General features: G+C 33.7%; 1 protein-coding gene and 1 long non-coding RNA gene across 12 annotated transcripts in view; one reads left to right on the forward strand and one right to left on the reverse strand.

Moving 5' to 3' along the window:
- dcbld1 (discoidin, CUB and LCCL domain containing 1) overlaps positions 1 to 12,562 on the reverse strand; it is an 88,550-nt gene that overhangs the window by 56,517 nt on the left and 19,471 nt on the right. For all 11 annotated transcript variants that reach the window (XR_015518013.1, XR_015518012.1, XR_015518010.1 and 8 more), the window contains 2 exon segments: positions 10,456 to 10,507; positions 8,026 to 8,098 (listed from right to left, as the gene is read on the reverse strand). Coding sequence is in view for 2 of the 11 variants with exons in the window: in XM_087297844.1 (XP_087153970.1) it covers positions 8,026 to 8,098; positions 10,456 to 10,507 (125 nt within the window). In the remaining 9 variants the exon portion in view is untranslated.
- LOC147839443 (uncharacterized) overlaps positions 1 to 12,562 on the forward strand; it is an 837,962-nt gene that overhangs the window by 20,999 nt on the left and 804,401 nt on the right. The gene's annotated exons all lie outside the window — the stretch shown is intronic.

A 12,562-nucleotide genomic window follows, 5' to 3' on the forward strand; every position in this document is an offset into this window, starting at 1 on the left:
CGCCAATCAAGTCATTCAGGCCAATCAAGTTATTTGCGCACAGAGTCATTCGGGCCAATCAAGTCATTCAAGCCACTTTGGACAATCGAGTAATTCGGGCCAATCGAGTCATTCAAGCCACTTTGGCCAATCGAGTCATGCGCGCCAATCAAGTCATTCGGGCCAATCGAGTCATTCGGGCCAATCATGCCGCAGGATGTGCATTTTATTGACTTAACATGTAAATCGCCGCATTAACATGTGAACGCAGCATTAAACATGTTTTGTGTCCACAGACTTCAGAATAATTTTTTCAGCATAAAAACACCAAGATAGCAACATAAATACCTTGGAGGGTCGAGTAGCAGATGTATCCACACACATATCCACACTCGCAGAATGACTCTGACACCAGTTAAAAGCCCAAATGCAGCACGCCACATCTGATAAAGTTTAAAATTCTTACATTCAGTGTCTGTCCACGGCAAATATAAATCAATGCGACATGCCACGGTGGTGCTTCTCGTGGCATGAGTATTTTCTCGCTAGTGGAGCATTCAGTTTGTCAATTCAGTTTTTTCTCTTACAAAGTCCACCATGTAAATAGCAAATGTGCCATGGCGAAATGCAACTGACACTTAAAGGGAATGGGAGATGACACTCTGATTTGTTTAATGCATGACATGCTCAAAACACACCCATGACTCATTAAGAGAATAAGCAAAACCTTGTTAGACCATGCACCGCAGCGCAAAGCTTTTTTTTTTTCATCCTTAAAATAGCAAAAGTGGATTTGGATTTGCCCTTAATGCTTTTGCGCCATGTGCATTCGACTTTACACCCAGATCATTAAAATAGAGCCATCAGTCTTTTCAAAACTCTTTTTTGCCCACAAACAAAGAACAAAAAAAAAAGAACTTTGTTTGAGGTATGCCGGAGCCTTTATCTTTAAAAATAGCAACATGTAAGACTGGAAAAAGACCAATGGATACAACCTTTCTGTAAAAGTGTAAAAATATATATCTGAAAAAATATAGAATAATTCTTGTGCATCATTTGTGCAGGAACTTTGTTTTGTCACTTTTTTGTGATCAATTTGGCCGTTTTAATAATGCAAACAGCATCAAAAAAATTCTTTCACTGGGATTAAAAACACCAAAGATGAAGCAATATTAGTTTTAATTCTTGTGTTTTGCTGTAAAAAAAACACTCAAAGATCATGTCAAATTGTCTCTTTTTTCCATTGATCTCTAGAACATTGGACTGGGATTGGTTTGGGTAGGCCAAAGAAACTTGGCAAGCACTACTATGCAGATTTGTATACTTAGATGCTTGTTTGCATATTAACTGACTGGTATTGCTGTCATTCGTATGTAACTTCTTTATGCAAATCTGTAGTCCTCGATCTTAACCGTCCTTAGAAACCCTTTTGCATAATGACCAATTGAATGAGAGAGAGAGAGAGAGAGCAGAGATGTTTAAGTCAAATCTGTTCAATGCAGGACAGGTCACAGCATGAAGCCAGAACACTTACAGGAACCACTCAAACATCCTGCTCACAACAAACACACACAGCTTCATTTTTAAAATTTGGGGTTGATACGATTTACTATTTTTTTTTAAGTCTCAAATAATACAAAATGATTTGCCACACAAACGAATTATGATTTATTTCACATCTAGCAATTTTTTTCTCATATTTATTTTGTGTTGTCACTTGTCACTTTATGTGTACTGGAAGCTTCTGTAGCCAAAACAAATTCCTTGTGTGTGTGAAGCAAACTTGGCATTAAACTGATTCTGATAGCTATTTTTTTTTTTCATATTTACTCAAAAAATATGACTTGCTTTACTGAAGAAAACAAATGAAGTTTGCAATGAAGTTATGTGTAATCAAATTAATTGACACAGGAAAAAGCATTGAACACATGAAGAAAGGGAGGTGTAGAAAGCAGCTGAAATCTCTCAGGTGTTATTCAGCAACCCTCTGCCCTTCCTCATTGTGAATGAACATTAGCTGCTTTAGCCTAACATCTACATTATCAAGATGATGAAGATGAAACCAGAGTGCACAAATCAGCAAAACATTGATTCAAAACACAGCCAAGGAAACTCTCAAATGCTTTTAGAGAAAGTAAATCAAGCTGTAGGATGGCCCAGCCACTAACCTGACTTGAATTCAATAGTAAATACAAAATAAAGATCATATTTGACAGACGAGACCCACAGAACCATCAAGATTTTTGCACTCTGTTAAAGTCTGTGAAAAACTCACACCTGAGCAATTCATGTGACTTTATTCTCTATATGAGAGCCATCTTTAAACTCAGTTCCCCCCAATGTACTTGCATTATGAAGTGTGACTAAATGTACAGAAAATTAGACCACTTTTTAATTAATTAAATTTATTGCATCCTGACTTAAGAACATAATTAAATTCAGAAAGGAAATACAGAAACCTTGATTTTAAACAGTAGTATATTCTCTTACAATAACCGACAGCCGAATGTTATCACAGCAGTGCAGCTTTGCCTTTCTCTAACAGTCATTTTGAAACATACATATTATATTTAACCTCAAATAAGCTACCAAATAAGTCAGTTTCATATACTTGCATGAAGAGGAAGCGGTGCTATCTGTGCAAACAAATACGATTCACTTGATTTATTCACTCCTTTAAGCATTGATTAACCTGTAACTGAGATTAAGGCGGGAAATTTAATGAATAAAAGCAGAATGGTTGTGGTGGGCAGATACACACCCTCATCGAGGCGGCATTATCTATCACTGCTCCACCCGCCTCTCCACAAAAGCCAAATGTGAAGTAATCAATGGCTCCAGCTTTTTCTAAAGCCCTCCGCGCTCGCATATCAAAGCTGGCGGCGGCAGGGTGGAAATGCGCGCCATTGTGGGTTAAGACCCTGTTGTGTGAGTGTTTAGCTTGGGGCCTTGTGTCTGTTGTCTTTCTTGAAATCCTGTGATCCGTGATGGGGGTTTGGAGAACTTGAGGCAGAACGATCGCTTAAGTCTCTGGAAATGTACTATTAGGAAAAGTGCAATACAGAGAGATAGTCGTGCTCTGATATGCCTCTGAATGAAATTTTACAGGCTTTTGTGTTTTTTATGTGTTTCGGGAATTCACTTTGTTATTTTTAGTATTTTTAAGCGCTGGGCAAAGCTTTAAAAAGCTAGTTGCTGGCACCCAATGACTTTAATAACGCGAAGTAAGTCAATGGGCACCAACATTCTTCAAAAAATCTTATTTTTTGTTGAACGGAACACAGAAACTCAAAGTTTAAAACAACATTAGGTGATAAATTTTTTTAAGATTAACTATTCCCTTAATACATCATGTATTTTTAAATAAAATAAAATATAAAATAAAATAAAATAAATAAATGAAAATCAAATTAAAAATAAAATACAAATAAAAGAAAAAATAATAAAATAAATAAAAATAATATAAATAGAATAAAATAAATAAAATAAAAATTTTATAAAATATAAAATAAAATATATAATAAAACAAAAAATCGAATTAAAAATAAACTAAATACAAATAAAATAAAAATAATATAAATAAATTAAATTAAACAAATTAAAAAATATTATAAATTAAATAAATTAAAATAAATGTAATAAAATTAAATTAAATATAAAATAAAACAAAATATAATAAAAAAATAAAAAATAGAAATAAAAGAAAAGAAAAAACAAAATATAAAATAAAACAAAACAAAATAAAATAAATTTAATTAAATGAAATAAAAATAAAATAAATAAAAGAAAATAAAAAGAAAACAAAATATAAAATAAAACAAAACAAAATTCAATAAATTTAATTAAATGAAAAAAAATAAATAAAATAAAATGTAAGTAAATCAATACAAATAAAAAATTTATAAAATATAAAGTAAAATAAAATAAATAACCTCTAATAGAATAGACAGTAATCTACTGGAAAGAGGGAACATTGACTCCTTAAATTTATCTTTTTATTATTTTCTATCTAATTTATTAATTTATCTGTATAATACTTTTAATTTAGTTGTATTTAATTTTTAGGGGGATAGTGGAAAAAAAGGAAAATTAAGACTGTAATTTCTCTTATTCTATATACAACTATGTATGGTCTTGTTAAATACCAATAAAAAAGTGACAGATTTTCTTACTTGAACCATTAAAATTATCTTTGAAAAGATAATAACATAAAAGTGAATTTAATTTGCAAAACAGAAAACAGAAGCTTTTTTTTTTTAACCAATGTTTCACACTTTCAGACCACCGACACTATTTCCTTTCAGTAAATCAGTAAGCTTTACTCTACTTTTGGATTTTAAACGGATCGTTTGACAAAAAAAGTAAAATTCACTCATTTCTTACTGTCAAGTGTTTTTATTCTGTTGAACACAAAAGAGATATTTAAAAAAAGCTGAAAGCCTGTAGCCATTGACTTCCATAGAAGAAAAAACAAAAAGTCAATAGTTACAGGTTTCCAACATTCCTCAAAATATCTCTTTTGTGTTTAAAAGAAGAAGGAAACTCAAACAGGTTCCTAACAAGCAAAAAGAAAGTAAATGATGACAGAATGTTAATTTATGGGGTGAACCATATCCCTTTAAGTGGTTAGACTACACACATGCATACTGTAAAACATCTGATTCAAATGAAAAGATCTTTTCAAGCACCCTCACAAAATCAAATCAATGATACACACAAATCTCGGCCAGCTTAACTTTCACAAACAGGAAGAGATTTCACCACAATGCTTAACTTCTTGAATTATAGCTCAAAGCCCAAGCACATGATTCTTTCCACATCAAACTATCCATCGGCCAATCCCTGGAGAAAGCCAAAGCGGCGACCCAGAGGTTTGCACAATTACATAAACTCTTTTCGTTCAGAGTTCACTGCCCACTAAGTGACCAGCGAGAACAATGGAGCCGTACAAATGATCTGTCACCGCGTATCCTCAGGCTGTCCACACACAAACCCTGTCAAAACAAATGGCTGACGGACAATGGGACGAGACATTAGTGCATTCCACCCCCGACTTATGTCCCACGAAACATTCCCCATGGAAAAAAAAACAACAACAGAGGCTCGTCCACCTGTGGGAAAACCTTCTTAAAGGGATAGTTCACCCCCAAAAAATAAAAATTCTGTCATCATTATTTCACTGCTGAGGCAGATTTAAACTTCTGCGTCGAGTAATTGCCATGACCCACGGTGCCTGTCATGTGCGTACTTGCTGTTTGTGTTCTCTGCAATAACACTTCAGAAACGCTAGCTGTCATGTGGGTTTTTATGTTCCTCTGTGTCGAGTTTCTTTGCGGGTGTTCTGTTTTTTCTGAGCGCTACGTTAATGTACAAGCAGCTAAAACTTGCTCATTCAGAGGCGGGAACCGGTGGACGTGCAACAACTTTAATCATAAGGTAAACACAAAACAAAACTTTCCATCTGGAGCTTCTTCACGAGACTCGACACTTGCAAACACTTGCTCCATCAGGCTCTCAGCACCGCCCACACGTGTCACCACTACCAAGTCGACCAATCACAGAGCATGCTCTACGTATTGTTACATTTTTGAGAGGTGCGCATCAGAATCGGAATCGACATTAGCCACAGCAAGGGCTATGCTACCGAGCGAAGGCTGCACCGGACCATACGAGTGCGCTTGACGCAGAAATATAAATCAGCCAAGAGTTTAAGTGTCTGTTGCACTCAAAAGAAAAGATTTTCAAAAATGTTGGAAACCTGAAACCATTGACTTCTATAGTATTTGTTTCTCCTACTATGGAGGTCAATGGTTACAGGTTTCCAACATTTTTCAAAATTGTGTATAACAGAAGAAAGCCATGAATGTTTGGAACAAGTAAAAGGTGAGTAAATGATGATAAAATTTTCATTTTCCAACTATTTTGGGACAGTTCCCCAAAAAATTTACTCTTCTACCATCATTTACTTTCTTTAGATTTGAGTTGTTTTGTTCTGTTAAACAGATATAATTCCATTGTTGTTGTTTTTTTAATGAAATACATATTCAATACTTTTTTATTATAATAATAAAAGCTTTTTATTTTATTTTATTACAGTTAATGATTAGAAGGCCGAGGCAGTGGCGCAGTAGGTAGTGTTGTCGACTTACAGCAATAAGGTCGCTGGTTGGAGCCTCGGCTCAGTTGGCTTTTCTGTGGGGAGTTTGCATGTTCTCCCTGCCTTTGCGTGGGTTTCCTCCGGGTGCTCCGGTTTCCCCCACAGTCCAAAGACATGCCATACAGGGGAATTGGGTAGGCTAAATTGTCCGTAGTGTATGAGTGTGTGTGTGTGTGTGTGTGTGTGTGTGTGTGTGAATGAGTGAGTGTGGATGTTTCCCAGAGATGGGTTGCTGCTGGAAGGGCATCGCTTCGTACAAACGTGCTGAATAAGTTGGCGGTTCATTCCACTGTGGTGACCCAGCAATAATAAAGGGACTAAGCCGACAAGAAAATGAATGAATGAATGATTTGAAACAATATTAATTTTGATGCATTACATTTGAGAAGTGTCACATAATAAGCCAGCACTCACACACATATTTTTTCAATATATACATATAGGAAACTCCCAATATCAAGATCAATACATGCGTACAATTTTCATTTCTATTAATTTAGACCACAGTGCATAATATATGCAGAAGAGGCCATTTATTTGCAACCTTTAAAAAAACTAATTGTTAATATTAAAGTTAACATTTTGAAGACTTGCCCCCCCCAAAAAAAAAAAAAAGAAAAAGTCTATATACAGTTGAAATCAGAAGTATTTATTCTCCTTTAAACACTATTTGTCGAACCGAATGCAAATTCTTTTTGTGAAGGATGAAAGTTTCGGAGGCAGTGTGTAAATGTGATTGACACAATGTAAGGTTGAAGTTATTTAAATTTCAGACAAATGCCTAATGAATTCAAGGATGCACAAGGGCTCAAAATAATAACAAAATTCAAACAGACAAAAATGTCCATAAAGGCTGCTTATCATATACAGTTGAAGTCAAAATTATTCGCCCTCCTAGGATTTTTTTTCTTTTTCAAATATTTCCCAATTAATGTTTAACAGAGCAAGGAATTTTTCACGGTATCTACTATAATATTTTTTCTTCAGTAGAAAGTCTTATTTGTTTTATTTAGACTAGAATAAAAGCAGCTTTTAATTGTTTAAACACATTTTAAGGTCAATATTATTAGCCCCCTATATTTTTTTTCAATTGTCTACAAAACAAACCATCGTTATACAATAATTTGCCTGATTACCCTAGCTTCGCACTTTAAGCTGAATACTAGTTCAAGTTCATTTATTTATGAAACATATTAAAAAGTCACAAGACTGACCAAATTGCTGTATATAAGTTAAAGTAAAATAAAAAAGACAGAATATAAAACCATAAAAATAAGCCATGGGAATCAACTGGAAAATGAAGCAGTACAAAAAACTATTAAAATAATATTAAAAAGCCAAGCTAAATAGGTAGGTTTTAGGAGTGATTTAAAAATAGATAGTGATGGAGCCATTCTAATCTCAAGGGGAAAAGTGTTCCACCACCGAGAAAGCTCTGCCCTGAATACTAGCATCCTGGAAAATATCTAGTATAATATTATGCACTGTCAACATGTCAAAGATAAAAGAAATCAGTTATTAGAAATGAGTTATTAAAACAAAATATTTTTTTAATCAGAAATTGGGGAAAAATGTACAGGGGGGCTAATAATTCAGCAGGGCTAATAATTCTGAATTCAACAGTATGATGTTTGCATTAACAGCCAAAATGACTAGAAGCACTAAAAAAGAAAAGCACAAAGATGTCCATAAAGCAGCACAAAAGAAGCTGTTTTTTTCTGCTGGCTGACGCTTTGCATGTGAAACCTGTTGGGGAAGCTCCCCGCTGAGCATCTGCTTGGATGCATGTTGAAGCTGTAAATAACCCTGCAAGCTTGGCTAACGTTTTCCTGCAGAATGAGCCGCTGCTTGTCTGACACACCTGAAGAAAACAATGAGCCGCTACTCACATGTCTGTAGCCCAGGGAAATGTCCCCAGACACTTCTCCCGCCAGCGCTGCGCACCCGGCCGGACAGTACTTCCTACACGGGCCAGAAACAAAGACAAATATCGGCTTACAACACATGTTAATTATAGCTGGCGGCTCTGGGGAGATAAAGCAGCGGATGGTGCGTTGATAATAGATGAGTGAGAAACTAAAATTATAAGGAGTGATGAGATACAGTCTGGAAAGATGACTATTACCTTGGGTTAGGTTGTTTATTATGTAATGTCTTGTGGGTTAGATTGAATTCAGTTGAGTAGTTTGTGGAGAGTTTAGCGTGATGTATGTGGAATATTCACTATATATTAAACATGCTATTGAGATGATGTAAATGCATGTAATTTTTTGAGTGTGTCATTTGACTGGTTTTATAATTCTCTCTTGATTCATGCATGAATTGTGATTGAATTGTCATTTGAGCCTGAATTATTTTTAATAAGACTTTATATTATACTACTATTATATTAATATTTTATTATATGATAACAATATTACATACATTTTTAAATTAAATTACATTTAAATATTCTAAATAACATGAATATTAGCAGTACTAATAGAAATTATAGCAAAGCTATATCATTATTATTTTAATATTATAAATCAGTTATTATTATGTATATTATTATGAACTGTTATACATTTAAAACACTTATTACTATTAATGTTTAGATTATTATTAAATAATAGTATTATTTGTTATTATTTTTGACTAAGTATCAATATCATCATCATATGATTTCAGTACACATTATTGTGCAACTTTTTAAAGACAATAAAATTGTATTGTTTCCACTGAGTGGTAAGGTACGGTATGTTTTTATGGCCGTTTCCACTGTCAAAAGGTACCAAAAAGCAAACCGTACGGTACCACTTTTTGGGTATCGTTTTCAAAGGGTACCTAGCACAACAAAAGGGAACCAAAAGGTGGAGAAAGACGAGCAGCTGAACACTATTGGTTTACAGAGATACGTCACTCGCTCGTGCAACAAGTCCGGAAAATGAAAACAAAGGAAGGGGCATTTTTAAATACACAGCCGAGACAATACATCGTAATAATATATACATATAAAAACAAGCTATGGTCGACCCAAGCACAAACAAACCTTGTCGTTGTCTTGATGAACAGCCAAAAAGCCAAAAAGAATAAAATCTCTCATGTCCTGTTTTTGTTTTACGAGGCCGTCTAAAAGTGTGGGAGGTTTCATTTTCTCCATAGAACTCGTAATCGCGTCTATATTTGAAGTTACGAACTATATTTGAAGTTAAACTGCCATGTTTAACTATTATAATCGCCTTTTGGACTATTACGAACTTGGAATGATGGAATTACTTTCTAACAGAGGTTACATGTGCTGGTGAAGATTAAAGATACAGATGAGAGGTTTGCTCTGACATGTTGCATGTTGTTTTTGAACCCAAATAAGGACTAAATGTATGCTGCGTGTAGTTCTTCTGTAATTGATAACGTATCAGAAATGGTAAGGGGCTGTATGCATTCATATATATGTTACAATTATTTATTTATTTTATACAATTGCAGACGTTACAGTAGGCTATTTCGCCCTATCATTGATCTGCAGCTATAATCAAATGATGTTCATAGAAAAGTAGGTAATGAACATTTATACACTAGTCTTTATGTGTATAAAGCATCTGTTTTGTGATAAGTGCTACTCATAAGATATGTGACTGACCTGTACAGCTTTACTTTGACATTTTCTCAAGCGAGAATGACACCGACTGAAACTTTTCAATTCCATTTCGTACCATTGGTAACCTTATGGCGGTGGAAAAGCATGCCTGATAAAAGTTACACATACCGACCATTACTCTACCATCCTGTACCACTCAGTGGAAACGGGCCATTATTGTTATTATTATTTCAATCTCAATGTAAACATTGTACATTCATGCATATTTTAATATTAAAATTTGCTTTGAAAAATATTTGTTCTGCTCAAAGCTACAGAAATAGAACTATTATGAACTTATTAATCTAATTTTAATATTATAATATATTATATGAATCATCATTAATTTAAAACTATTTTTATGATTAATATTTATTATTATTAATATTATTTTTGTCAATTAAGTATCAGCATCATCATTATATGATTTAATTACATATTACAGTGCAATATTTTAAAGACAATAAAATAATAATAATATTGTAAAAAACAAATGCATGCATATTTTAATATTAACATCTATTAGGAAAATTACAAAAAATACAATGAAACAGTAATAAAAAACATTTATTATTATAAATAAGTTGCTTTATTCAGAATATAAATTATACAATAGATTATAAATAACATACAATAACATTACCTTATTTATTTAGCTAGAGTAAACTTATAATTTCCTTTCTTTCTTTTATATCCTCACCTGTATTTTGCTGTTGTAAAATGACTGCCTCTGTCCAAGCATGTCAGCAGTTCTGAGGAGGAAAGCAGAGGAGGACACACACAATGAGGGTAAATATGGAGCAGATGAGAAGTGTCTCCACAAAGGAAACAGGCCTCGACTCAACAACAACAATAAGAACAACAGGACATGAGCATCACAACAGGATGACAGAACCACTTCCTGCATTTCCATGTCTGAGCTGGAAATGTATACACACTTAAACATAAACCCCAACTCATACTAACATGAGAAGGTCACACAATGACCATAGAGTGTCAAGCACTTAAAAACCTAATTATTTACAGACCAATGTGTATATGCACCTGGCAGAAAAATCTATAGATAGAACGCACAATATAAGGAATGATAATTAGATTAATTCAGATTAATAGAAGATCAACAGAATAAAAATACACAACAGAATAATGTTTAGAATGAGCGATAGAACAAGAGTTAATGCTAGATGCAACAACTGATAAACATTAGTAAAAGAGATGACAGATGTGTTGTGTGTTAATGAGACCCAAAACAGATAATTAAAAAAAAAAAAAAATAAGGGTTAAAATAAACGGCATGCACAACAAAAGGCAGACAGACTAAAGAACAACAGTGAGTGACATTAAATGTCAAAATGAATGACAGATCAAGAGCAAATGAATGATGCATAGGAATGATAAGTAAACAGAAAATATATAGGCACACAAGTGGTACAGAACACACCAAACAAATGATATATAGACAGAACATAACAGAAAAAAAATGTCAGAAAATAAAATGACAGAATGAATGACAGATGAATAACAGACAGGATGAAATTACCAGCAACAGAAACAGAGAGCGAAAGAACAAAATGACAAACATTACGAATGACAAATTAGCAGAAAAAACAAATGACAGACAAAACTAATGATAGACAGAGAGAAAGACAGAACAAACTACAGACAGAAATAATGACAAGACAAAAAAAGAGACACAGACCAAAAACAAATAGACAGAACAAATGGCAAAAACACAACAAAGAACAGACAAAACAAATAGCAAAAACAAAACAAACGACAGACAAAACAAATAGCAAAGACAGAAATGACAAAGACAGAACAAACGACAGACAAAACAAACAGAAAAAACAAAAGTCAAAGAAAGAAACACGCATCAAAGACAGAACAAACAACAGACAAAACAAATGGCAAAGAACCGACAACCGACAAAACAAATGGCAAAGGCAGAACAAATGATAGACAAAACAAATTTCAGACATAACAAAAGCAAATGGCAAGAACAGAACAAACGACAAAGATAGAACAAATGACAGACAAAACAAATGGCAAAGACAGACCAAAGAACAGACAAAACAAATGGCAAAGGCAGAACAAACAACAAACAGACAAAATAAATGACAGGCAGAACAAACAAAACAAAGGCCAGACAGACAAAAACAAATGACAGACAACAAACAAAACAAATGTCAGACAAAAGAGATAGAAAAAACAAAGAATAACAAACAAACAACAGACACAATAAACGACACAAAAAAGCGGACAATACCTAGGACATATAGACAGAACAATAACCGAACAATCAGCGAACAGACAAAACACCCAACAGACAGAACAAATTACATATATAGAAGAAAAGATAAGCAACAGACAGAATGAATGACAGATCTTCCAGAGTATGACAAAGAAAGCATATAGCACAAAAGACAGTGAGAACGAACAAGACAGAACAAACGACACACAAGCAGACAAAACAAAAGACAGGCAGAAAAATTAAACACAAAAACAACAGACGACAAGCAAAACAAATGAGACAACAAACAAAACAAATGCTAGGCAAAACAAACAGATAGAACACACAAACAAAAAACAAACGAATGTCAAACAAATGACAGAAAACAAATAACAGACAAAACAATCAGACAATACAAAGGAGAGATAGACAGAACAATAACAGAACAAACAAAACAAACAACAGACATATAGAGAAGAAAGAAGCAACAATAAATGACAGACCTTCAAGAGTATGGAAAAGAAAGCAGACAGCACAAATGACAGACAGAACGAAGAGAATGAACTAAATAAAGATA

The sequence above is a fragment of the Danio rerio genome, chromosome 20, assembly GCF_052040795.2.
Source record: "Danio rerio strain M-AB ecotype USA chromosome 20, GRCz13ab, whole genome shotgun sequence".
Taxonomy (NCBI): domain Eukaryota; kingdom Metazoa; phylum Chordata; class Actinopteri; order Cypriniformes; family Danionidae; genus Danio; species Danio rerio.